General features: G+C 36.2%; 1 protein-coding gene across 4 annotated transcripts in view; it reads left to right on the forward strand.

The window, feature by feature from the left end:
- The window catches only part of ANKRD31 (ankyrin repeat domain 31), a 127,883-nt gene that overhangs the window by 83,151 nt on the left and 18,843 nt on the right, over positions 1-25,889 (forward strand). For all 4 annotated transcript variants that reach the window (XM_053907269.1, XM_019463000.2, XM_019463001.2 and 1 more), the window contains 3 exons: positions 4,016-4,103; positions 8,900-8,996; positions 11,917-12,919. In XM_053907269.1, the coding sequence (XP_053763244.1) occupies positions 4,016-4,103; positions 8,900-8,996; positions 11,917-12,919 (1,188 nt within the window). The remainder of the gene's footprint in view (positions 1-4,015; positions 4,104-8,899; positions 8,997-11,916; positions 12,920-25,889) is intronic.

Here is a 25,889-nt window from a genome sequence, read left to right on the forward strand (position 1 = left end):
ATAATCTTGTAGCTTTTATGTTCTCCAGTTTCACTAAGTTGTGTCTAAATGTGGAGCATTTTATTAATTAAACTCAGGCCTAGAAATACTCCTTTAATGTGAAGGCACATTTCTCATTTGTATTCCAGAAACTTTTAGTCTTTATACCTTTGAAAATTGCCTCTCCTCCATCTCAGTAATTTTCTTTTTTCTTTTTTTTTTTTGAACTTCTGTTTAGATGTTGGTTAGACTAGTCTTAATATCTTCTAGTATCTTTTTCATATTTTCCATCTCTTTAACTTTACACACTATATTCTGTGTACTATCCTTTGACCTCTCTCCTGTTTAGTTATTTCTCTCCTCAAATATTTCTCCTCTATTTAACCCATATTTCTACTCTCTTTAACTCATATGTTGAAACTTTAATTTAAATGACTCTTTTTTATTTCTAGAAATTCTTTGCTTTTCGAATTTTTGTTTTAAAGAAAGAACAAAATAAAACTAAAAGGAATTTTAAGTCTCTTCCTGAGTCTCACATGATAACATGATTCTTTATGTGGTTTTTAATTTTTTGTTATGATTTCATTTCATTGAGGACTGATTACTATGGGAATTTTGGTGTGCCTAGGCTTCGTGTTTAACATTTGCCTCTTCTGGGGCCCTTAGAAGTTTATCAGCTTCACACAAGTTTTTATGCTCCTTTCTCAGTTTGAGTTCCTGAACCACACAAATTATATAAATTTAGTTCTTACACACATGTGTAGTATAGGCTTGAGTCTCTGATTTTCTTTTTTTTTTTTAATGTTTTTATTTATTTTTGAGACAGAGAAAGACAGAGCATGAGCAGGGGAGGGGCAGAGAGAGAGAGAGAGAGACACAGAGTCGGAAGCAGACTCCAGGCTCTGAGCTGTCAGCACAGAGCCCCATGCAGGGCTCGAACCCACAGACTCTGAGATCATGACCTGAGCCAAAGTTGGATACTCAACCGACTGAGTCACCCAGGTGCCCCTAAAAAGAAAACCAACTTTAAAAAAGAAAAACTCTGCTGCAAACCTGATCTGTCTTCCCTTGTAAGGGACTTTTTTTACCTTGCTGCTTTCATGATTCTCTCCTTGCCTGAGTATTTTGTGAATTTGACTATGCTAGCCTTGTTGATGGTCGGTTTTTGTTGAATCTAATGTTCAACATCACTCATCATCAGGGAAATACAAATCAAACCACAATGAGATACTACCTCACCTGTCAGAATGGCTAACATTAACAACTCAGGCGACAACAGATGTTGGCAAGGATGCAGATAAAGAGGATCTCTTTTGCATTGTTGGTGGTAATGCAAGCTGGCGTAGCCACTCTGGAAAACAGTATGGAGGTTCCCCAAAAAACTAAAAAGAGAACTACCGTAGGACCCAGCAATTGCACTACTAGGCATTTATCCAAGGGATACAGGTGTGCTGTTTCGAAGGGACACATGCACCCCAATGTTTATAGCAACACTATCAACAATAGCCAAAGTATGGAAAGAGCCCAAATGTCCATCGAGGGATGAATGCATAAAGAAGATGTGGTGTATATATATACAATGGAGTATTACTCGGCAATCAAAAAGAAGGAAATCTTGCTATGTGCAGTTACGTGGATGGAACTGGAGGGTATTATGCTAAGTGAAATTAGAGAAAGACAAAAATCATATGACTTCACTCATATGAGTACTTTAAGAGACAAAACAGATGAACCTAAGGGAAGGGACACAAAAATAATATAAAAACAGGAGGGGGACAAAACAGAAGAGACTCTTAAAGACAGAGAACAAACAGGGTTACTGGAGGGGTTGTGGGACAGGGATGGGCTAAATGGGTAAAGGGCATTAAGGAATCTACTCCTGAAATCATTGTTGCACTATATGCTAACTAATTTGGATGTAAATTTAAAAAAATAAAAAATAAAATAAAAAAAAAACTAATAAAACTGAATTTCCCAGTCAAAAAAAAAAAAAAAAAAAAAGAAAGAAAGAAAAACTCAAAAGAAATATAAGGACTTTAAAGTCATTAAGAATCTTTTGTAAATGTGAACTTTTAAATGTTGGAAACTTCAAATCACATTGGGGATGGGTTGAGCCTATGGCCAGATAGAAAGGAAATTGAGATGATTTTAGTTTGGGGCTACCTTGTAACACCGTCCAATCAAAACATGTAGGCAGCCTCCTCTATACCCGTGTAGACGAAGTACAGAAGTGATAACAATACTAATAGTTGGTATTCACTGAGTACTTATTATATGACAGACTCCCCAAATACATTTCTGTTAAGTAGCAGTACCAGAACTAAAGCAATGCCAGGCAGTCTGGCTACAGAACCTGTGCTTGTAACCACTGTGCCATATTGTACAGAATTGTAAAGGAGGTGTCAGAGACAAAGATGGTCCTAGCACAGTAAATATAGGAAATTGAAATAAAATTTTCGTGAAGCTTTTAGTAAGCACAATATAAACTATGTAAAGCTGCTTATTCCAAAGACAGATCCTAGGTTGGGTTTTTTGTTGTGCTTTTTTTTTTTAAGGTAAACAACAAGTAATGAAGGACTAAAGAAGAGGTTCTTGGGGGGAAGATTATTCTGGACCCTCCATGGTGGAAGGTGTAGCTTGTGTGGAGTTAAAGGTTATTGTCCATAGTGGCCAAGACTGAGTGCATCCACAATATGAGCAAAAGAGAAAGGAACATCACCTCCAAAAAGTGTTTTCTTTATCCTGACCTGTAGGTAGAGGCGTAGCCAGTTCAGACCTTTAGTTTGCTTTTATAGCCATTTGATACAAAAAGAAATAAATCTCATTTGTTTGTTTTGCATATTTATATTTTATAGTTCTGCTTTGATGCATTTCATAAATGACAGCAGTGATATTGCTTTTCCACATAATTGGATGGGTTTATTATGTGCATTTTTCATGTCCCTTGTAGGCACCAAAGTAGAATTTCAGGGCAGTATACTTCAGAAGGCTTTGAGGACTGACACATTTTTTAAATGAATGTATATTGAGAATACATTAAAGAATAGATAATATGAGTCAGTCCATCAGTTTTCATTTATTGAGCACCAGCTATATATCCAACAGTTTGGAAATCATTCACAAATACAAAAGCTATGCTCCTGCCTATAGATCTTATTATTTTGAGGGAGAACTATAATATGTAAGATATAATATATATTAATGCTAAGTTTTGTAGCACTGCAATTCTTAAGTAATTCTGAGAAAGGAGAAATCAGTATGAATCAGATTTGTCAGAGGTTTCATGTATGAGATGGGTTTTATATAATAAGCAGTATTTATTGAAATCTTAATTTGCAATGGCCCTGTCCTAAGCATTTTACATGTGTTAGTCTGTTCAGGCAAGGAGAGGACAAGTAACTTGCTAGAGCCCCCCAGCTAGGAAGAAGTGAAGCCAGAGCACACCCAGGCAGCCTAGTTCCAGAATCTACTCCATGATTACATCTCTCATAGGAAAGAGGTGGATCTGGGCAAAGTTAATTGAAGGCATTCCAGGCAAGACAGTCACTACTGACAAGGGCGTGGGGAGGGGGCCTTAAATCCCGTTTGTGTTTTTGAGAGAGTAGTGTTTTGTATTTTAAGATTATGTGTGAGATTTTTAATAGTGTGCAGTGATAGTCACAGAGCCTTAAAGTAAACTTGTTGCATATATGTGGTCTTTAAATATCATGTGCTCTCAGTTGTTCTTGTTTCACCTACAGCTATGATTGTAACAGAAGTCAGTGAGAAATTGTGATTCTTTATATGGTTGCTATTCTTACAGTCTTTTTGCCAGGAGTAGATCTGCTACATAAATCAAAACATTTAAGTTTACTTTTCCCCTCAAGTATGCAACATTTATACAGGTAAACAAAGCATGAACACATTTTGAACATAAAGCAAAATAAGCATTGTAGCAGCACTTTCTTTAGCACTTTTACTGTGCATTTGACAATTGCATATCAGAGAGAAATACCTGCCTTCTTGTAATGAAGTTTTTAATATTTTTATCTGATAGCATCATACCATCAGTGCCATTCTACAAGACATAGAAGAAAAACAAGAAAATTTACTAGAATTTGAAATAAGAACCCCTGAAGATGCAGGTAAGTATGCACCCATACTCAAGTTTGATTATTTCGTACATCCAAGGTCATTACTACCTCAACTTCTTACGGTACATGTTTATGTCAAAGCTTACAGTGGCTGAAAGTAGCCTTTTTTTTGTGATGGTAAAGTGCCAGAAATGAGCATCCGAAGTCATTTATGCAAACCAGTAGTTAGTGTACTTGTTGATCAAGATACTTCTAAGACTCAAAATATAGCATAAGTAACATGAGAGACACTTGAAACAATGATCAGAGATAAGCCACTACTGGTGATATGTTTAGATGAAGATGTGAAGAAAAAAAGAAAGCACAATATAGTGACTAGGGAGGAGATGATGTTACTCCCTGCAGCTATGGTAGCTCTTTAAAAACAGATCTGCAGAGGAATATGCAGTTGTGACTCAAGTAGGGCAAATCCTCAGACCTTTCAGATGAGCAGATACACCAGGTAAGTATCTTAGCATAGCTGTCTTCCTGTTTACAAAAGACAAGTGATTCAAAATAGTAAATTTGACTTTGATCCCTGACCTACTAATCGGAATTTCTCAAAAGTTCACTGAATATTTGTAAATCTTTGATAGCTCACAGTTGTGTTTTCATGAGTTAACGATTACAGGTAAAAATTGGGTCTTGATAGATTTAGATCTGAATGTTTAAGTAGTTAAACGTATCTCCTCAATCTTTAATGTAATAGGATACAGCTATTCATCTCTTATCCTAGTTCATACTGTACAGTCTTTTAAAAAATTATTTCCTTTTAAATTACACCCATTCTTTCATCTTGGCCTAACACATGGTAAACATGTTATGTTTTGAGGAAAATAATACAAAATAGTGTAATGTATACTCCCAAACAAATGTGAATAGTTCATATATTTTATTTAGTACTTATAATACCTTATATACCTAAGATGAATTTTCCAATTAAAAAATTTTTTATTAAAAGGCATATAAATACACTTCAAAAAACCAGGAAAAAAATGCTAAAAATACCTACTGTCCCACCACAGTATTTTGTTGTATTTGTTTCCTTTCTTCTAAGAATTTGGTTATGCAGTGACACCTCAATAAAATTATTAAAAACATATTTTAGATCATGCTAAACTTGCCAACTTTACATTTTCTCTCTAGAGCCATTATTCTTAGTGGTTTACCTAGTATCCTATTTTGTAAATGTTCCAGGGCTTAATTTTTCCGTTTTTCTTGAGCATTTACATTTTTCTACTTCTTTGCTATTTTATAGTATATAGCTTTTTGAATTTAGGACTGTCTTCATAGGAATGATTTGGAACTACTGGCTCAAAAATTTATAAACATTTTAAAATCTATTAATTTGTATTGATAAATTATTTCATAAAGTATTAGATATTAATTTAATTTGCACTTTCACCAACACACATTAGTGTTTGTTTTCCTTTACACTGCTAATAGCAACAGTATTTTCATTTAAATTAATTTTACCAGTTTAATGAGAAAAATGTGCCTCATATTTTCACTTACCTTATTATTAATGGTATTTTTTCTCTAGTTTTTTTTCCTGCTTTGTGAATTGACTGTTCCTGTTTCTCTGCTAATAAGTTGGAGCCATTTTATACAATCAAGTTATTGACTCTTTTTCTGCCATAACTGCTGCAAATATGTTTTTCAGCCACTTAACTGTCTTTTTATGCTTAAGTACATACATTTTTAAAATCTGTATAATAAAATGTATCAGCCTTTTTCCTTTGCTATTTCTTTTAATGCTTTTAAGATTAGAAACTTTTCTTCCCTCCCCATCCCTAGGCTTTGTAAATTAATTTTATTCTTTTATGACCAATACATTGACTAGTCAGGACCCCTATATCTTCATCCCACTGCCCCTTTAAGGGAGGAACGGTAAGGCAACGGGACTCTAGAGTTCTTGGCTAGCAGTTGCTAGCCTAAATACTAGGCTAAATACTGACTGCCACTGACTCCATCAGTCTTTGGCGGATGTCTAAAACTTAGTCTCTTCAGAGCAATTTTCTGAGGCTTTTCTGAACTTGTATATGGCTCCTGTGGTGTGGCAGGGCAGTGCACATTTTCCTTTCCCTGGCTCCTCTTTGTCTTCTGTCAGCTGCTGCTGCTGCTGCTGTTTTTTTGTTGGTTTTGTTGTTGTTGTTTTGTTTTTTGGTGGTCCACCTACACAGACTCTCTCTCAGGTAGAAGTCTCCATGGTCAGTCTCACAGGGCAGGCTCCATACCAAGTCTTCAGGATCCTGGCACTTTGGACCTGTGGTTAGAAAGGTGGATAGTTAACTTTCAGCACAAGAACAACTCTCCCTTTCCCCTGGTGTCCACATGTCTTGCCCTGCAGGGCCTCAACCTCTAGATTTCAAGCCAGGTGTGAGTCCATTATCATCTCAAAAGAAAGTTATTACTCTCTTCAACAGTTCTTTGAGAAACTGCCCTCCTTAGGCTTGAGACAGAGAGAAACCTCACCTCTCAGTCTGGCTGTTGAGAATGGAGATTCCCATCCAGTTGAGCAATAGCTCTCTGAAGAAGTGTCTTTACAAATTCACCACTTCCTTATTCTGACACCTTTTATATCTGTGATTTGGCTGAGGAGTCCAGGAATAACAGATCCCATTTTGTACATTTTTCTGTAGGTTTTTCTTTTTTTTTTTTAATTTTTTTTTTAATATTTATTTATTATTGAGAGACAGAGAGACACAGAGTGTGAGCAGGGGAGGGGTAGAAAGAGGGGGAGACATAGAATCCGAAGTAGGCTCCAATGCGGGGCTCATACTCACAAACCATGAGACCATGACCTGAGCCAAAGTCGGACGCTTAACCAACTAAGCCACCCAGGTGCCCCTTCTGTAGGTTTTTCTTATTGATGTCTTGTATTCACTTTGATATCAGAAATCTTAGTGCCTCAACCAAACTGACCAAAAAGATGTTTACTTTAAACATTTTGTATATTGTTTTTTTCCTATGCATTTCAACTCTGCTCTTCATTTGAAATCTCTTTTCCACACATGACACAAGATGAGGATAGAATAGAGTCCCCCACCCCCACGTAACTGTTCCACTTCCCTCCTCTTATCTGTTGAATAATTTCTGTCATCCTCATTCTTTATTATCATATATTAAAATCTTACATATATTAGAGCAATTCTAGGTTCTCCCTAAGATACCACTGATTAATGTATCTGATAAATAAGTATATAGTGTCAAGTTACATGTAAAATTCTTCCTATCCTTTTTTATAGAAATACATAGAATTTTCTTGGTTACTATGATAATGTTATTTTTACCTGTGATTTAAAATTCAAGTGCGTGATGGGCAGAAACTACTCTGGGAACACTGACTCTTTACTGATCAAGTCATTTGTCTGATTTGCAAAGGAAAGTTTTGGAAAAAATTTCAACTCTGAACTTCATGTCATTTCCCACCACTGATTTTCTCTACGTTATCTAGAAAAATATGCATTGGTCTGAAATAATTAGGGAAAAAATGTAAGAAACAAAGCCAAAAGTAAAATAAAATAAAATAAAATAAAATAAAACAAAATAACATAACATAAAATAAAATAAAACAAAATAAAGTCATTTAAAAGAAAATGTATTCATCTAAGCCTTTCCATTTACTACTTGGGAATGTGGACTTGGACATAATTGGCATTTGTGTGTAAATCTTGTGGACTTGTGATGGATGGGGCAGAGCATGATGCTGTTACTTAGGAAGCAGTGGAAGAAAATAGGAAAATTTTAAGTAATTATTATAAAAATAATTTTTTTTTTTTAAATTTTTTTTTTTCAACGTTTTTTATTTATTTTTGGGACAGAGAGAGACAGAGCATGAACGGGGGAGGGGCAGAGAGAGAGGGAGACACAGAATCGGAAACAGGCTCCAGGCTCCGAGCCATCAGCCCAGAGCCTGACGCGGGGCTCGAACTCACGGACCGCGAGATCGTGACCTGGCTGAAGTCGGACGCTTAACCGACTGCGCCACCCAGGCGCCCCTATAAAAATAATTTTATATAGATCTTTGTGAACTTAGATATCATATAGCCCTATCTAAATGCTAAGTGTAAAGAACAAGAACTGATGGCATGATTCTTATTATTAGGTAAATATAATAAATAGTTACATATAGTATAAATATATAGAACAGTGCATTAAATAAATACACAATTTAAAAAAAAATTGACACACACAAATAGGTACCCTGCTACCAAAGTATTTTTTTTCAAATCAAGAATAGGTCTTTTCTTTATTCTTTTTTTTTTTAAATATAATTCATTGTCAAATTGGTTTCCATACAACACCCAGTGTTCATCCCAACAAGTGCCCTCCCAAAGTATTAACAGTAGTCTCTTTTGTGGAGTAAAAAAGAGGAGAAACGGGGGGTGAAAGTGGGATACTCTTTTTTACTTTTCTTCTGTGTAAACATTCATATTATTTGAAAATTTTTCTTACAATGTGTTCCTTTTGTGTTTTAAAAGTAAGTAAGTTTAACAAAATATTTATTTCCTACCCTCATTTCACAAATAAGAAAAGTAACCAAAGGGGACATATGTCTTGTCCAGAGTCACAGAACTTAGTGGAGTAGCAGGATTAGAACTCAAGCTGGCCTGCCCTCTTCAGGGTACTTCCATAGGGTGGCATAATTCAATGAGCCTTGGTTTATATATCTGGGCCATTGATACTGGGGAGCAGAGTAGGGAAATAAATTTTTTAAAATTTAACAGTAAGGCTGAGTCCTCTGTGATCAAATGTAACAATTGCTATCTCTCAGTTAACTTTTTATTTTATTACCATGTTTCCAGAACAATACATTGAAAAGATGTTAGAGATAAAAGAGGTTATGGATAATGTGCTTGCCAAACAGAAGGCAGAAAGGGATGATCTGGCTAAAAAATACAGGTGAGTGAAAAAAGTAGAACTGCTTTAGAATTTTCATAATTTACCCCTTTTTAGCTACAATAGTTAGGTCTGGAATTTTTTAAGAATACAATTGTTGCTTAGGGCCAAAGAATGACCATGAGGTCATCTAATCTATTACCTTCATGGGGAATTGTACTTCCCAGAAAGATATTTTTCTTTTTTATTACTTGAAATATTCAGAAGAGGACATTTTAGTATCTTAAAAAGTTGTCCATAGCCAAGAATTTTATGACAGCCTCTCTGGTCATGAATCCCCAAAATAAATTTCTTTCCATAGTAAACTCAGATTTTTTACACTAAAATTTTTTCTTTTTGCTATCACAAATGTTATCTAAGTGGTGTAACCATGTGTTTTTTTGTGGTTTTGTGTATGTCTTAAACTCTCAGGGCTTTTAAGGGGTTTTATCCTGATTATATTATATCCTCTTCTTTTCCCTTTTTTGAGAAAGATATATTGTTTTCTTGTTTGGGCATATTTTTATTAGTTTTTCATACATAGACTTAGCTACCTATGCCTTCTTTTTTTTTTTTTTTTTTCTCATGAGAACTTTTAAGGTTTACTCTCTGAGAACTTTCAAATATACAATACAGTATTATTAACTATAGTCACCATGCTATACATTACACCTCCATGACTGACCTATTTTATTACTGGATGTTTGTACCTTTTGACCTGGGGTCAAAATGGGTGAGCCATTTCACCCACCCTCCACCTTCCACCTCTAGCAACCACCAATCTGTTCTCTGTATATATGAGTTCATTTTTTTGTGTTTTGTAGTTTTTTGTTTTTTGTTTTTTTAGATTATACATATGAGTGAGACCATACAGTATTTGTTTTTCTCTGTCTGACTTCTTTCACTTAACATAATGCTCTCAAGGTCTATGCATGTTGTCAAAAATGACAGGATTTCTTTCTTTTTAATGTCTGAATAATATTCCTCTGTGTGTGTGTGTGTGTGTGTGTGTGTGTGTGTGTGTACATTTGTACATTCCACATCTTCTTTATTCAGCCTTTGATGGACACATGGGTTGCTTCCATGTCTTGGCTATTGTTAATAATGCTGCAGTGAATATGGGGTTGCAGTTATCTTTTTGACCTTGTTCCTTATTCACCTGTTATTTTCTAATTTCCTTTATATTCTTTTGTTTAAAGTTTGTTTATTTTTAAGAGAGAGAGTGTGAGTGCTGTGTGTGTGTACCATTGGGGGAGGGGCAGAAAGAGGGAGTGAGAATCCCAAGCAGGCTCCACGCTGATGCAGGGCTCGATCTTACAAACCGTGAGATCATGACCTGAGACAAAATCAAAAGTCGGGTGCTTAAATGACTGAGCCACCTGCACCCCTCTAATTTTCTTTATATTCTTATAATCATTTGACATCTATTGCATGTTCAGTTTTTTTCTGAACTTATTTAAAAATCAGTTTTCTATTTTCATTTACAAATCTTTTATCTTCATTTTGCTTTTTTCTCCCCAGTGAATAAATATTACAGATTATTTCTCTTTTCTGTTTTCCTGTTAGTATAAAGCAAGTGAGCTTATAGGACCTACAGGTAGGTCAATTACCTTTGGAGAAGGTAAACTTTGGAGAAGACTAGCTTCAGTTTTCCTTTATGTTCTATGATTAACAATATACCTGGAGTTTTGGGAAGTTCCCAGGCAGTTGGGTTTGTAGGTGTGTAAGTCCTTATTAATACTATTGTAAGACTTAAAATCTTGTAATCTTAAAACCATTTTTATTTTCTGTCTGAACTCTGTTTTAAATGTGGTATTACTAATTTTTTCTCCTCTGTTCAGCTTCTTGTATTTTATGCTACTAGCTGTTTGCTAATATTCTTACTGCTTCTTCCACCTACGTCTACTATTCACTCTAACATCTGGTCTGCTTGAAGTTCAGTACGAACAACCCTAAACTGTGATACTATTGCTATCCCTTAAAGCAGCTGCTTTAGGGTGATCCCTGAAGGTCATTGAGACCATTTCAAGGGGTGTATGAAGTCACAACTGTTTCTATAATGAAACTTTTTGGCTCTCATTCTCTCATGAGTGTATAATGGAATTTTCTAGAGGCCACATGTGTGGTGCTATCATTATTCTAATAGCCGATGGGATGTATCTTTGTATATTCTTGTGTTTTAAAATTTTCTGTTTTATTTTGTAGAACAGTAAATATTGATAGATAGACCCATATGAAAAAAGGCCCTTTGGGGTCCTCAATAATTTTTAAGAGTATAAAACAGTCATAAAACCAAAAAGTTTGAGAACTACTGGAAACAAAGAGTCCAGTATCCTGAAGGTCACTGTAGTGTAGATGGGTATAACCAAAAGAAGGGTGTGAAGCAGCCATTTTCTCTCGCTCTCAAGCCCATTGTGGTCACACAGGTTAATGCTTGTCCTAGTAGTCCCTCTGGACCCGAAAGTGCCTCAATACAGGTTCAGAGTACAATTACAGTAATTACTTGATGGATTGACATTTCTCAGGTCCAGCTCAGATATAATTATTCAAAACAGTCTCACTCCTCCATAGCTCTAAGGGAACTTGAGTGGAACTTACTCCCAAATTTTATTTCCCGATACACCTTTCCACTATAAACAGGTAAGCAAACTCTGAATTTAAAAATGGTGTTCCTCCTTCCAACTAAACAATCCACATTTGTTTTTTTTTCAGGGTTGACTCACAACTGATAAATAATATAAATGTGGATAACCACACCATCACCTCCAGAAAAAGGCAGTCTTACTTACCTTAAGAGTCATTTTCCTTTCAAAGGAAATACTTGTGTACTTTGGGCTGATTAAAATTTAAATTGAGACAAAGTATCTTTAAAATCTACATGATTGCTAAAAAAAGTTTTCTATTGTTTTTGTTTTTTTGTTTCTCTTTCTGTTTCTTTCTCTAGAGTGTCCATAGAATCATTTAAGCAAGGAGTCCTCAGAGAACAACTGGCTAATTTGGCCACAAGACAGAAGAGCCTTTTAGTTGTGGCAAAAAAACAGAAAAAAATTAGCCAGAAAATTCAAAACTATAAAAACATTACATCTGCGTCTGGTCCTGGTTTGAAGAGGCTGCCATCCAGCTCAGAAATCTCTAGTGAAAAGGACAGCCAAAGGCTTACCAGTCTGGGAAATTCAGTGCAGCCCCATTCAGGTTCATGTTCTCCTGTCAGCCTTATTTGTGGAAGCATACAGGAAACACAGTCATCTCTGGAAACGTGGAATGGCAGCCAAAATACCAACACTTGTGTAAATTTAGAGACAGTGAGAAGGGAAGAATTTTTTGGAAATGAGCTGAATTCTAAACAGAATGTCAATGACTGTACCTTGGATGGGTTATCAAAATCGAGACATTCAGATGGCACTAAGAAGATTAAATTACCATCCCAGCCTGTTGCTTTTCTTGCTCAAGCAGAATATTCACAAAAAGAAAATGATCTTACAGAAACTCCAGCCAAAGGGAATGAATCTTACAGTAGTCCTTCAGCAGTAACTGGCACATTAAATATTTCAGAGACTACAAGCAGACTTGCCGAAAATGATGCCCATCTATCAACTGTTATTTGCGATCAGGCTCCTACCAATTGTGATCTGAAAAGAGGAAACAGGAAAATAGCTTCCCAGCAGCCACCTAGGGGGACATTAGAATCCTCGGCACACCAAGGGACTGATGCCTTAGGCAGTACTACTGGGCATCAGATGAAATCATATCTTAAAAAATCAGTTTTTGCTGTTCCCCATGCTCATGATGGTGAGAGCTCCTATTCCTCGGGATCTGGCCGTCAACATATTATAAAAAAGCCTTTAAACAATAGCACAGCTCCCAGAAAGAAATGTATGCAGATAAAAGATCTGATATTACTAGGAAGAATTAATCCAGGAAATAACATTCTGGAATTCAAAACACAGGTATCCTTTTTTTCTCTAAAATCATGTAATTTTATAAGCAAATAAATGTTTCTTTCATAAAGTAGGCATTTAGCTCTGATTATGGATGTAGGGTTTGGCTGGCTTCTTGAATGAAGGGACAAAAACGTTGTATTCTTAGCTAGTGAAATCATGCTTTTGGGTTGCTCTATACATTTTAGTCACTAGTACCTTTGGGCTCTCAGGCCAGAGTTAGTCAATTATATTGGCCCTGGAAGAATTTAAGAACAACATAAAAATAATAAATGGGAGCTATCTTTGGTTCTACAGTTTTAGGAATTACTGTGCACTGCTGAAGCTTACCCAGATAAAGGATAGATATAAATTCATCTTCTATAGAAGTTCAATTTAGAAATAAGAAGTGACTTGGAATTTGGATAAATCTGACTCAATGAAAACAATATCACATATGCATAAAAATCGAAGAAGAAAGGGTACCTGGGTGGCTCAGTCGGTTAGGCGTCTGACTTTAGGTCAGGTCATGATCTCACGGCTAGTGAGTTCGAGCCCTGCGTTGGGCTCTGTGCTGACCGCTCAGAGCCTGGAGCCTGCTTCAGATTGTCTCCCTCTCTGTCTGCCCCTCCCCTACTCACACTCTGTGTCTCTCTCCTTCAAAAATAAACATTTAAAAATTTTTTAATAAATAGAAGAGGAAAAAATTGTTCTACTAGAAAATGCCTACAAAACAGGCATCCTATCCCCTTTCCCTACATTGACTTTGACTTTTTGAAAGAGGAATTCAGAATGGCAGTGATTTTAAGAATCCTGGAATGTTTCTTTGCTAACGGGCCACCAGTTCAATAGAAATTGGTCCAGGCTAACTGGAATTTAATCTGAATGGCCACTGTTTCTAGTCCTTCCATTGCTGGTTAATAAGGCTTTTCCTAGTTAAAAAAACTTTACTTAAGTTAGGAGCAAAAAAATTAATTTTAAAATTTCACATTGTAGTTTAAAGACCAAATTAGTGGCTTGATCTCAGGTCTCTTGATGTTCCTGTTTGCTTACCTGTCAACCAGTTACTGCTAAGTAGTACCTACATCAGATTAGCCAGAGAAACTCAGATTTTAGTTAGTAAATTAGTTACATTAACTCAAATTTTGGCAGTTGTGGCTACTTCTCTGGAGCAGCTATAATAAAATTTTAATATAACTTTTCATATTTCAGCTATTTCTTAACAGCTTTATTGAGATATAATTAACATATGTATTTAAATTACATGTTTTTACATATGTATTTACATAGTAAATACATACTATGTGTATTTAAATTAAGCATTTTGACAGATTTTGATGTATGTATACATCTGTGAAACCATAACCACAAACAGGTAATGAACATATCCATCACCCCCAAAAGTTTCTTTTTGCAATTTTGTGTACCTCCTTCATACTTCTTCCTTCCCATGCTGAACTCCAGATAATTAGTGGTCTGCATTCTGTCCTTTTACTTTTGTTTGCACTTCTAAGAATTCTGTAAAAGTGGAATTACACCATATGTGTTCATTTTTGTCTGGCCTCTTTCTCTGAACATAATTACTTGAGAGTCATCCTCATTAGAGTGTGTATGTATGTACTACAATTTGTCATTTCATCTGTGATAGACATTTAGGTTGTTTCCAGTTGTTGACTATCGCATATAAGCTACTATGGATATTGGTGTACAAATTTCAGTATGACACAGGCTTTTGCTTTTCTTGGGTAAATACCTAGGAGTGGAGTGACTGGATGAAATATGGTAAGTATATATTTAACTTTTAAAAAAACTGCCGAAGTTGTTAGTAACATTTTACATTCCCACCAGCTGTGATGAGTGTTGTGGTTCCTCCATATTCTTACTTAGCTAAGTGTGTATGTATGTACTACAATTTGTCATTTCATCTGTGATAGACATTTAGGTTATTTCCAGTTGTTGACTATCGCATTTAGTATGATCCGTCTGTTAATTTTAGCCATACTAACATATAATGTAGATGTATGTATATAATATGTACATATGTATAGTAGTTTATTATTGTGGTTTTATTTTGCATTTCATAATGATTAGTTATGTTGAGCATCTTTTCGTATGCTCTTTGCCATCCATACTTATTCTTCGGTGAAGTTCCTTTTCAAATATTTGCCTGTTTTTTTATTGGCTGCTCATTCTCTTATTTGATACATTTTGGATATAAGTCCTCTATCCAATACATACTTTGCAAAAAGATTTTCTCCTAATATAGTTTTGCCTTTTCATTCTCTCAAAATTGTGTTATAAAGAACAGAAGTTTAAAATTTTGATGTAGTCCAACTTAGCAATTTGCTCTTTGACTAATTACGTTTTTAGTATCATATCTAAGAAGTCTTTGTCTAACCCAAGGTCACAAAGATTTTCTCCCAGAATTTAGGTCTGTGGTCCATTAGTTTCTTTATGTAGTACAGAGCAAGATCCCAATTCCTAGTTTTGAATATGGGTATTCAATTCTTCCAGCTACATGTGTTGAAAAAATTGTTCTCTATTGAATTGTCTTTGCACCTTTGTAGAAAATCATTTGTCCATATATGTGCCTATTTCTGGACTCCCTGTTCTGTTTATCTATTTGTCTATCTTACTATGAATACTGTCTTGATTAGTGCAGCTCTGTAATAAGGGTTAAAACCAGGTAGTGTTAGTCCTCCAGTTTTGTTCTTCCTTTTGTAAAGTGTTTTGGCTATTCTAGGTCTTTTGCAATCCCATATGAATTTTAGAGTGAATTTGTCAGCTTCTTTTTTTAAAAAAAAGGGGGTTCTGTCATTTATATTGGTATTGAGCTAAATCTGTAGATGAATTTTGGGACAGATGACATCTCAGCAATATTGAGTTGTCCAAATCATGAACATGATATAGCTCTCTGTTAATTTAGACATTTTCTGATTTTTCCCAGCAGTTGTAGGAGTCAGTATACAGGTCTTTCATATCTTTTACCAGATTTATCCCTAAGTATTTCATGTTTTTGATAGTAATATATATGATATTTTTTAAATGTCAATTTTTGGTTGTTTATTGCTCATAGGTAGAAATTCAATTGATTTTTGTATACTGAGATGTTATTTTATAATCTTGCTAAACTCACTACTTCCTGTAAATTTTTGTAGAAGTCATTGGATTTTCTACATAGATGATCAAGTTGGCTATGAATAAAGACAGTTTTACTTCTTTCTTTCCATTGTGAATGCTTCTCATTTCTTTTTGTGTAGCTGCACTGGCTAACACCAGTGCAGTATTGAAATAAAACAGTGAGATCACACTTCTGTTTTTTCCCTAAGATGAGACTATGTTTCTTAGAAAAAATTTAGGCTTCCACTGTTAAGTACAATGTTAGCTATAGGTTTTTTCTTAGATGCGCTATATTAGGCTCAGCAAGTTCTTTTCCTAGTTTCTTGAGTGTCTTTATCATGAAAGGGTATTGGATTTTGTCAAATGCTCTTTCCACATCGGTTGTGATGATCATAAGGTTTTTGTTTTGTATTCTCTTGATATGATGTAGAACATTAATTGATCTTTGGATATTAAACCAACCTTGCATTCCTGGAAAAGCAGATAAATCCCACTTTGTTATGGTATATAATTCTTTTTATATGTTGCTGGATTTGGTTTTCTAATATGTTTTTGAGGATTTTTGCATCCATATTTATTAAAGATATTGGTCTTTAGTTTTCTTGTGTTGTCTTTTGTCTGGTTTGATATTAAGGTTATACTGATCTCACAAAAATGTTTCTCTTTTTCTATTTTTAGAATATTGGTAATCCAAAATATTAGTATTAAATTCTCTTTAAATGCTTGATAGTAATCAGCAATGAAGCCATCTGTACCTGGATTTTTTTTTCTTTATGTACATAGTGTTTGGAGTGTTAATTCAGTCTCTTACAGGTTTTTTCAAATTGTCTATTTCTTCTTGAATCATTTTTGGTAGTTTTATTTTGTTAGAAATTTGTCCATTTTTTGTTACTTATTAGCACAGAATTATTGATAGTTTCTCTTATAATCCCTTTTATTTCAGTGTGGTCAGTAGTAGTGCACTCATTTTCATTGTTGATCTTAGTAATTTGAGTCTTCTCACTTGTTTCCTTGGTCACTGTCACTAAAGTTTTGTCAATTTTGTTAATATTTTCAAAGAACCACTTTGATTTCATTGATTTTTATCATTCTTCTATTGCCTATTTTATTTATTTCCATTCTAGTATTTATTATTTCCTTTTTTCTGATTGCTTTGTGTTTAGTTTGCTGTTCTTTTTTCAGTGTCATCATTATAAGTGCAGGTTATTGATTTGAGATTTTTCTTTCTTTTCAATATAGGCATTTACAGCTATAAATTTACTTTTAGCCTACTGCTTTTGCTGCATCCCATCATTTTTCGTATGTTGTTTGTTTATTCATCTCAAAGTATTTGCCTTTTGATTATGTCTTTAATCCTTTACTTATTTAGGAGTGTGTTGTTTGATTTCCTCATAACTGTGAGTGTTCCATTTTTTTCTTTTATTAATTTCTAATTTCATTCTGTTGCATTTAGAGAGTATACCTAGTATTCTTTGAGTCCTTTTAAAATTTCTGAGATTAGGGACGCCTGGGTGGCTCAGTCGGTTAAGCGTCCGACCTCAGCTCAGGTCATGATCTCACAGTCTGGTTTGAGCCCTGCGTCAGGCTCTGGGCTGACAGCTCGGAGCCTGGAGCCTGCTTCGAATTCTGTGTCTCCCTCTCCCCTTCCCTCCCCCCCCCCCCCCCCCCCCGCTCGTGCTCTGTCTCTCTCTGTCTGAAAAAAATAAATAAAAACATTTAAAAAAAATTTTTTTTTAAAGTTTCTGAGATTTACTTTGTGGCTTAACTAGCATGTGGCCCATCCTATGTGCACTTGAGAAGAATAATTATTCTACTGTTGTTAGAAGGTTTTTTATAGATGCCTGTTGGGGGTAGTTAGTTTATAATATTGCTCAAGTTTTCTCTTTCCTCATTGATCTTCTGCCTGTTTGTTCTATGTATTATTTAAAGTGGAGTGTTGACAACTATAATATTGTTGAATTGTCTGTTTCACCCTTTATTTATCTTAATTTTTGCTTCATGTATGTTGGTGCTCTTTTATTAGGTGCATGTGTGTTTATAATTGTTATATTTTCCTGATGCATTAACCCTCTTATTATAAAACGTCTCTTGTTATCTCTAGTATTACTTTTTGTTGTAAAGTGTATTTTGTGTGATATTAGTATAACTGCTGCAGTTTTTTGAGGTTGCTGTTTGCATGATCTATCTATCTCCATCCTTTAAGTTCAATTTTCTTGTCTCTTTCAATTTAATCTGTCTTTTATATGCAGCATATAGCATACATCTTGTTTTTCTTTTAACTAAGTCTGACAGCCTCTACTTTTTGAATAAGTTTTTTCATCCACTCTCATTTAATTAACATTATTAATATTACTGGACTTATGTCTGCTATTTTACTTTTTGTTTTTAATGTGTCTCATGTCTTTTTTGTTCCTCCATGTTTCCTTTATTGCTTTCTTTTGCATTAAGTGAATATTTTCCAGTGTAGCATTTTAGTTTCTTTAGTCACTTTAGTTTCTTTAGTGACTTTTCTTTAGTGACTTTAGTGACATATTTTTTGAAGTATTTCCATAATGCTTATGCTATGATATATTCACTTATCAGAATCAGCTTCATATCTATACTAATTAATTCTAGTAAGATAAAGAACTGTAACTCCTATATAGCTCTATCCCTCTCTCCCCCTTTTATATCTCAAATGCAACAATTCATTGTTGTAATTATGACTTCATAAAACTTTGTGATTTGTAAAGAAATACAAAAGAAAGCAAGTATGTATTTATAGGTTTTGTTTTATTAACCTTCTTATTTGCCCTTTTTGGTTCTCTCCATTTGTTCCTGTGGATTTGAGTTACCATCTGGTATCATTCCCCTAGCCCAAGAAAACCTTGCTCCCACACACTTCCTTTGTGCTATTTCTAAATATATACATTATATACCTATTGTTTTATACAATGATTTTTAAAATCAGTTAAGGAAGGGGAATAAATATTTGTTCATTCTGTGTTCTATAATGTATAATTACCTTTATTGATGCTTTTTGTTTTCTCATGTGGATTCATATTACCATTTGAGGTCACTTGCTTACAACATGAAAAACTTCCTTTGGTATTTCTTCTCAGGTACTCTAGCAACAAATTGTCTCCATTTTTGTTTATCTGGGGAATGTTTGTTTGTTTTTAATAAACAACAGATTTTTTTAAGCTGGTTTGTTTTTCAATATATGAAATTTATTGTCAAATTGGTTTCTATACAACACCCAGTGCTCATCCCAAAAGGTGCCCTCCTCAATACCCATCACCCACCCTCCCCTCCCTCCCACCCCCCATCAACCCTCAGTTTGTTCTCAGTTTTTAATAGTCTCTTATGCTTTGGCTCTCTTCCACTCTAACCTCTTTTTTTTTTCTTTCCCTCCCCCATGGGTTTCTGTTAAGTTTCTCAGGATCCACATCAGAGTGAAACCATATGGTATCTGTCTTTCTCTGTATGGCTTATTTCACTTAGCATCACACTCTCCAGTTCCATCCACGTTGCTACAAAGGGCCATATTTCATTCTTTCTCATTGCCACGTAGTACTCCATTGTGTATATAAACCACAATTTCTTTATCCATTCATCAGTTGATGGACATTTAGGCTCTTTCCATAATTTGGCTATTGTTGAGAGTGCTGCTATAAACATTGGGGTACAAGTGCCCCTAGGCATCAGTACTCCTGTATCCCCTGGGTAAATTCCTAGCAGTGCTATTGCTGGGTCATAGGGTAGGTCTATTTTTAATTTTTTGAGGAACCTCCACACTGTTTTCCAAAGTGGCTGCACCAATTTGCATTCTCACACCAGTGCAAGAGGGTTCCTGTTTCTCCACATCCTCTCCAGTGTCTGTAGTCTCCTGATTTGTTCATTTTGGCTACTCTGACTGGTGTGAGGTGATACTGGTTTTTATTTGTATTTCCCTGATGAGGAGCAAGGTTGAGCGTCTTTTCATGTGCCTGTTGGCCATCCGGATGTCTTCTTTAGAGAAGTGTCTATTCATGTTTTCTGCCCATTTCTTCACTGGGTTATTTGTTTTTTGGGTGTGGAGTTTGGTGAGCTCTTTATAGATTTTGGATACTAGCCCTTTGTCCGATACGTCATTTGCAAATATCTTTTCCCTTTCCGTTGGTTGCCTTTTAGTTTTGTTGGTTGTTTCCTTTGCTGTGAAGAAGCTTTTTATCTTCATAAGGTCCCAGTAATTCATTTTTGCTTTTAATTCCCTTGCCTTTGGGGATATGTCGAGTAAGAAATTGCTACAGCTGAGGTCAGAGAGGTCTTTTCCTGCTTTCTCCTCTAGGGTTTTGATGGTTTCCTGTCTCACATTCAGGTCCTTTATCCATTTTGAGTTTGTTTTTGTGAATGGTGTGAGAAAGTGGTCTACTTTCAATCTTCTGCATGTTGCTGTCCAGTTCTCCCAGCACCATTTGTTAAAGAGACTGTCTTTTTTCCATTGGATGTTCTTTCCTGCTTTGTCAAAGATTAGTTGGCCATACGTTTGTGGGTCTAGTTCTGGAGTTTCTATTCTATTCCATTGGTCTACGTGTCTGTTTTTGTGCCAATACCATGCTGTCTTGATGATGACAGCTTTGTAGTAGAGGCTAAAGTCTGGGATTGTGATGCCTCCTGCTTTGGTCTTCTTCTTCAAAATTACTTTGGCTATTCGGGGCCTTTTGTGGTTCCATATGACTTTTAGGATTGCTTGTTCTAGTTTCGAGAAGAATGCTGGTGCAATTTTGATTGGGATTGCATTGAATATGTAGATAGCTTTGGGTAGTATTGACATTTTGACAATATTTATTCTTCCAATCCATGAGCACGGAATGTTTTTCCATTTCTTTATATCTTCTTCAATTACCTTCATAAGCTTTCTATAGTTTTCAGCATACAGATCTTTTACATCTTTGGTTAGATTTATCCCTAGGTATTTTATGCTTCTTGGTGCAATTGTGAATGGGATCAGTTTATTTGTCTTTCTCTTGCTTCATTATTAGTGTATAAGAATGCAACTGATTTCTGTACATTGATTTTGTATCCTGCAACTTTGCTAAATTCATGTATCAGTTCTAGCAGACTTTTGGTGGAGTCTATCTGGTTTTCCATGTATAATATCATGTCATCTGCAAAAAGTGAAAGGTTGACTTCATCTTTGCCAATTTTGATGCCTTTGATTTCCTTTTGTTGTCTGATTGCTGATGCTAGGATTTCCAACACTAAGTTGAACAACAGCGGTGAGAGTGGGCATCCCTGTCGTGTTCCTGATCTCAGGGAAAAAACTCTCAGTTTTTCCCCATTGAGGATGATGTTAGCTGTGGGCTTTTCATAAATGGCTTTGATGATGTTTAACTATGTTCCTTGTATCCCGACTTTCTCAAGGGTTTTTATTAAGAAAGGGTGCTGGATTTTGTCAAATGCCTTTTCTGCATTGATTGACAGGATCATATGGTTCTTATCTTTTCTTTTATTAATGTGATGTATCACGTTGATTGATTTGCGAATGTTGAACCAGCCCTGCATCCCAGGAGTGAATGCCACTTGATCATGGTGAATAATTCTTTTTATAAGCTGTTGAATTCGATTTGCTAGTATCTTATTGAGAATTTTTGCATCCATATTCATCAGGGATATTGGCTTGTAGTTTTCTTTTTTTAATGGGTCTCTGGTTTGGGAATCAAAGTAATACTGGCTTCATAGAATGAGTCTGGAAGTTTTCCTTCCCTTTCTATTTTTTGGAATAGCTTGAGAAGGATAGGTATTATCTCTGCTTTAAATGTCTGGTAGAACTCCCCTGGGAAGCCATCTGGTCCTGGACTCTTATTTGTTGGGAGATTTTTGATGACTGATTCAATTTCTTAGCTGGTTATGGGTCTGTTCAAGCTTTCTATTTCCTCCTGATTGAGTTTTGGAAGTGTGTGGGTGTTTAGGAATTTGTCCATTTCTTCCAGGTTGTCCAATTTGTTGGCATATAGTTTTTCATAGTATTCCCTGATAATTGCTTGTATTTCTGAGGAATTGGTTGTAATAATTCCATTTTCATTCATGATTTTATCTATTTGGGTCATCTCCCTTTTCTTTTTGAGAAGCCTGGCTAGAGGTTTATCAATTTTGTTTATTTTTTCATAAAACCAACTCTTGGTTTCGTTGATCTGCTCTACAGTTTTTTTAGATTCTATATTGTTTATTTCTGCTCTGATCTTTATTATTTCTCTTCTTCTGCTGGGTTTGGGGTGTCTTTGCTGCTCTGCTTCTATTTCCTTTAGGTGTGCTGTTAGATTCTGTATTTGGAATTTTTCTTGTTTCTTGTGATAGGCCTGGATTGCAATGTATTTTCCTCTCAGGACTGCCTTTGCTGCATCCCAAAGCGTTTGGATTGTTGTACCTTCGTTTTCGTTTGATTCCATATATTTTTAAATTTCTTCTCTAATTGCCTGGTTGACCCACTCATTCTTTAGAAGGGTGTTCTTTAACCTCCATGCTTTTGGAGGTTTTCCAGACTTTTTCCTGTGGTTGATTTCAAGCTTCATAGCATTGTGGTCTGAAAGTATGCATGGTATGATTTCAATTCTTGTATACTTATGAAGGGCTGTTTTGTGACCCAGTATATGATCTATCTTGGAGAATGTTCCATGTGCACTCGAGAAGAAAGTACATTCTGTTGCTTTGGGATGCAGAGTTCTAAATATATCTGTCAAGTCCATCTGATCCAATGTATCATTCAGGGCCCTTGTTTCTTTATTGACCGTGTGTCTAGAAGATCTATCCATTTCTGTAAGTGGAGTGTTAAAGTCCCCTGAAATTACCACATTCTTATCAATAAGGTTGCTTAGGTTTGTGAGTAATTGTTTTATATATTTGGGGGCTCCGGTATTCGGCGCATAGACATTTATAATTGTTAGCTCTTCCTGATGGATAGACCCTGTGATTGTTATATAATGCCCTTGTTCATCTCTTGTTACAGCCTTTAATTTAAAGTCTAGTTTGTCTGATATAAGTATGGCTACTCCAGCTTTCTTTTGGCTTCCAGTAGCATGATAAATAGTTCTCCATCCCCTCACTCTCAATCTGAAGGTGTCCTCAGGTCTAAAATGAGTGTCTTGTAGACAGCAAATAGATGGGTCTTGTTTTTTTATCCATTCTGATACTCTGTGTCTTTTGGCTGGCGCATTTAGTCCATTTACATTCAGTGTTATTATAGAAAGATACGGGTTTAGAGTCATTGTGATGTCCATAGGTTTCATGCTTGTAGCAATGTCTCTGGTACTTTGTCTCACAGGATCCCCCTTAGGATCTCTTGTAGGGCTGGTTTAGTGGTGATGAATTCCTTCAGTTTTTGTTTGTTTGGGAAGACCTTTATCTCTCCTTCTATTCTAAATGACAGACTTTATGGATAAAGGATTCTTGGCTGCATATTTTTTCTGTTCATCACATTGAAGATCTCCTGCCATTCCTTTCTGGCCTGCCACGTTTCAATAGAGAGATCAGTCACGAGTCTTATAGGTCTCCCTTTATATGTTAGAGCAGGTTTATCCCTAGCTGCTTTCAGAATTTTCTCTTTATCCTTGTATTTTGCCAGTTTCACTATGATATGTCGTGCGGAAGATCGATTCAAGTTACGTCTGAAGGGAGTTCTCTGTGCCTCTTGGATTTCAATGCCTTTTTCCTTCCCCAGATCAGGGAAGTTCTTAGCTGTTATTTCTTCAAGTAAACCTTCAGCACCTTTCCCTCTCTCTTCCTCCCCTGGAATACCAATTATGCGTATATTATTTCTCTTTAGTGCATCACTTAGTTCTCTAATTTTCCCCTCATACTCCTGGATTTTTTTGATCTCTCTTTTTCTCAGCTGCTTCTTTTTCCATAACTTTATCTTCTAGTTCACCTATTCTCTCCTCTGCCTCTTCAATCCGAGCCGTGGTCATCTCCATTTTAGTTTGCAGCTCATTAATAGCATTTTTTAGCTCCTCCTGGCTGTTCCTTAGTCCCTTGATCTCTGTAGCAGTAGATTCTTTGCTGTCCTTTATGCTGTTTTCAAGCCCAGCGATTAATTTTATGACTATTATTCTCAATTCACTTTCTGTTATATTGTTTAAATCGTTTTTGATCAGTTCGTTAGCTGTCGTTATTTCCTGGACATTTTTTTGAGGGGAATTTTTCCGTTTCGTCATTTTGGATAGTCCCTGGAGTGGTGTGGAACTGTGGGGCACTTCCCCTGTACTATCTTGAATAACTTGCGTTGGTGGGTGGGGCCATAGTCAGACCTGATGTCTGCCCCCAGCCCACCGCTGGGGCCACAGTCAGACTGGTGTGTACTTTCTCTTCCCCTCTCCTAGGGGCAGGATTCACTGTGGGGTGGCGTGGCCTGTCTGGGCTACTTGCACACTGCCAGGCTTGTGGTGCTGTAATAGCTGGCGTATTAGCTGGGGTGGATCAGCAAGGTGCACAGGGGTGGGAGGGGCAAGTTCAGCTTGCTTTTACTTCGGAGATCCGCTTCGGGAGGGGCCCTGTGGCACCGGGAGGAAGTCAGACCCTCCGGAGGGATTGATCCGCAGAAGCACAGCGTTGGGTGTTTGCACGGTGCAAGCAAGTTCCCTGGCAGGAACTGGTTCCCTTTGGGATTTTGGCTGGGGGATGGGCGAGGGAGATGGCGCTGGCTAGCGCCTTTGTTCCCCTCCAAGCTGCGCTCTCTTGTCCGGGGCTCAACAACTCTCCCTCCCGTTGTCCTCCAGCCCTCCCGTTCTCCGAGCAGAGCTGTTAGCTTATAACCTTCCAGATGTTAAGTCCCTCTTGCTGTCAGAACACACTCCGTCCGGCGCCTCCGCTTTTGCAAGCCAGACTCCAGCTCTTCTTTGCTGGTGGGCTGCCCCTCCGCCCTGGCTCCCTCCTGCCAGTCCGTGTAGCGCACACCGCCTCTCCGCCCTTCCTACCCTCTTCCGTGGACCTCTCATCTATGCTTGGCTCCAGAGAATCCGTTCTGCTAGTCTTCTGGTGGTTTTCTGGGTTATTTAGGCAGGTGTAGGTGGAATCTAAGTGATCAGCAGGACGCGGTGAGCCCAGCGTCCTCCTACACTGCCATCTTCCTCCGGAATGTTTTTATTTAACTTCATTTTTGAAAGATAGCTTTGCTGGATATAGAATGCTTGGTTGACACTTTTTTCTTTGTACACTTTGATTATATTATTCCACTGCTTCTGACTTCCCTTGTTTCTGGTAAGAAGCTGGCTGTTAATCTTCTTGGGGTCCCCTTGCAAGTAATGAGTCATTTTTCTCTTTTGTACATTATTTTCTCATTGTCTTTGACTTTCAGCATGTGTCTGTTTATGAACTTTTTCATGTTTATCCTACTTAGAAGTCACTGAGCCTCCTTTGAAAAGTACAGATTAATGTTTTTCAATAAATTTGGGAAGTTTTTAGCCATTATTGTTTCCAGTATATTTTCTATTCCTTTCTTTTGTCCTTCTAGTACTAGAAGTCCATCTAGTAAAGTTTTCATTTTAGTTATTGTACTTTTCAATTCCATACCTACTACTTGGTTCTCTTTTTTAAATTCTCTTTATTGATATTTTCTATTTGATATGACATTATCATCATTCTTTCCTTTACTTGTTTAGTTATGGTTTCCTTTAGTTCTTTCAATATTTTTATAGTAGCTGTTTTGAAGTCTTTGTTAAATCCAACATATGGTCACTCTCACAGATGTTTTCTGTTGTTTTATTTTGGTGTATGTGTCTTACTTTCCTGTTTTCCCATATCTGTCATCATTTTTTGTTGGAACTGGACATTTTAGATATTTTTAAATGGGTCATGGATTATAGCAAATCTGCGTACTGGCTTCCACCTTCTCTTAGGATTGTTACTATTATGTGCCTGCTTAGTT

Source organism: Panthera pardus, unplaced genomic scaffold, assembly GCF_024362965.1.
Source record: "Panthera pardus isolate Hobbes unplaced genomic scaffold, ASM2436296v1 HiC_scaffold_2, whole genome shotgun sequence".
Classification (NCBI taxonomy): domain Eukaryota; kingdom Metazoa; phylum Chordata; class Mammalia; order Carnivora; family Felidae; genus Panthera; species Panthera pardus.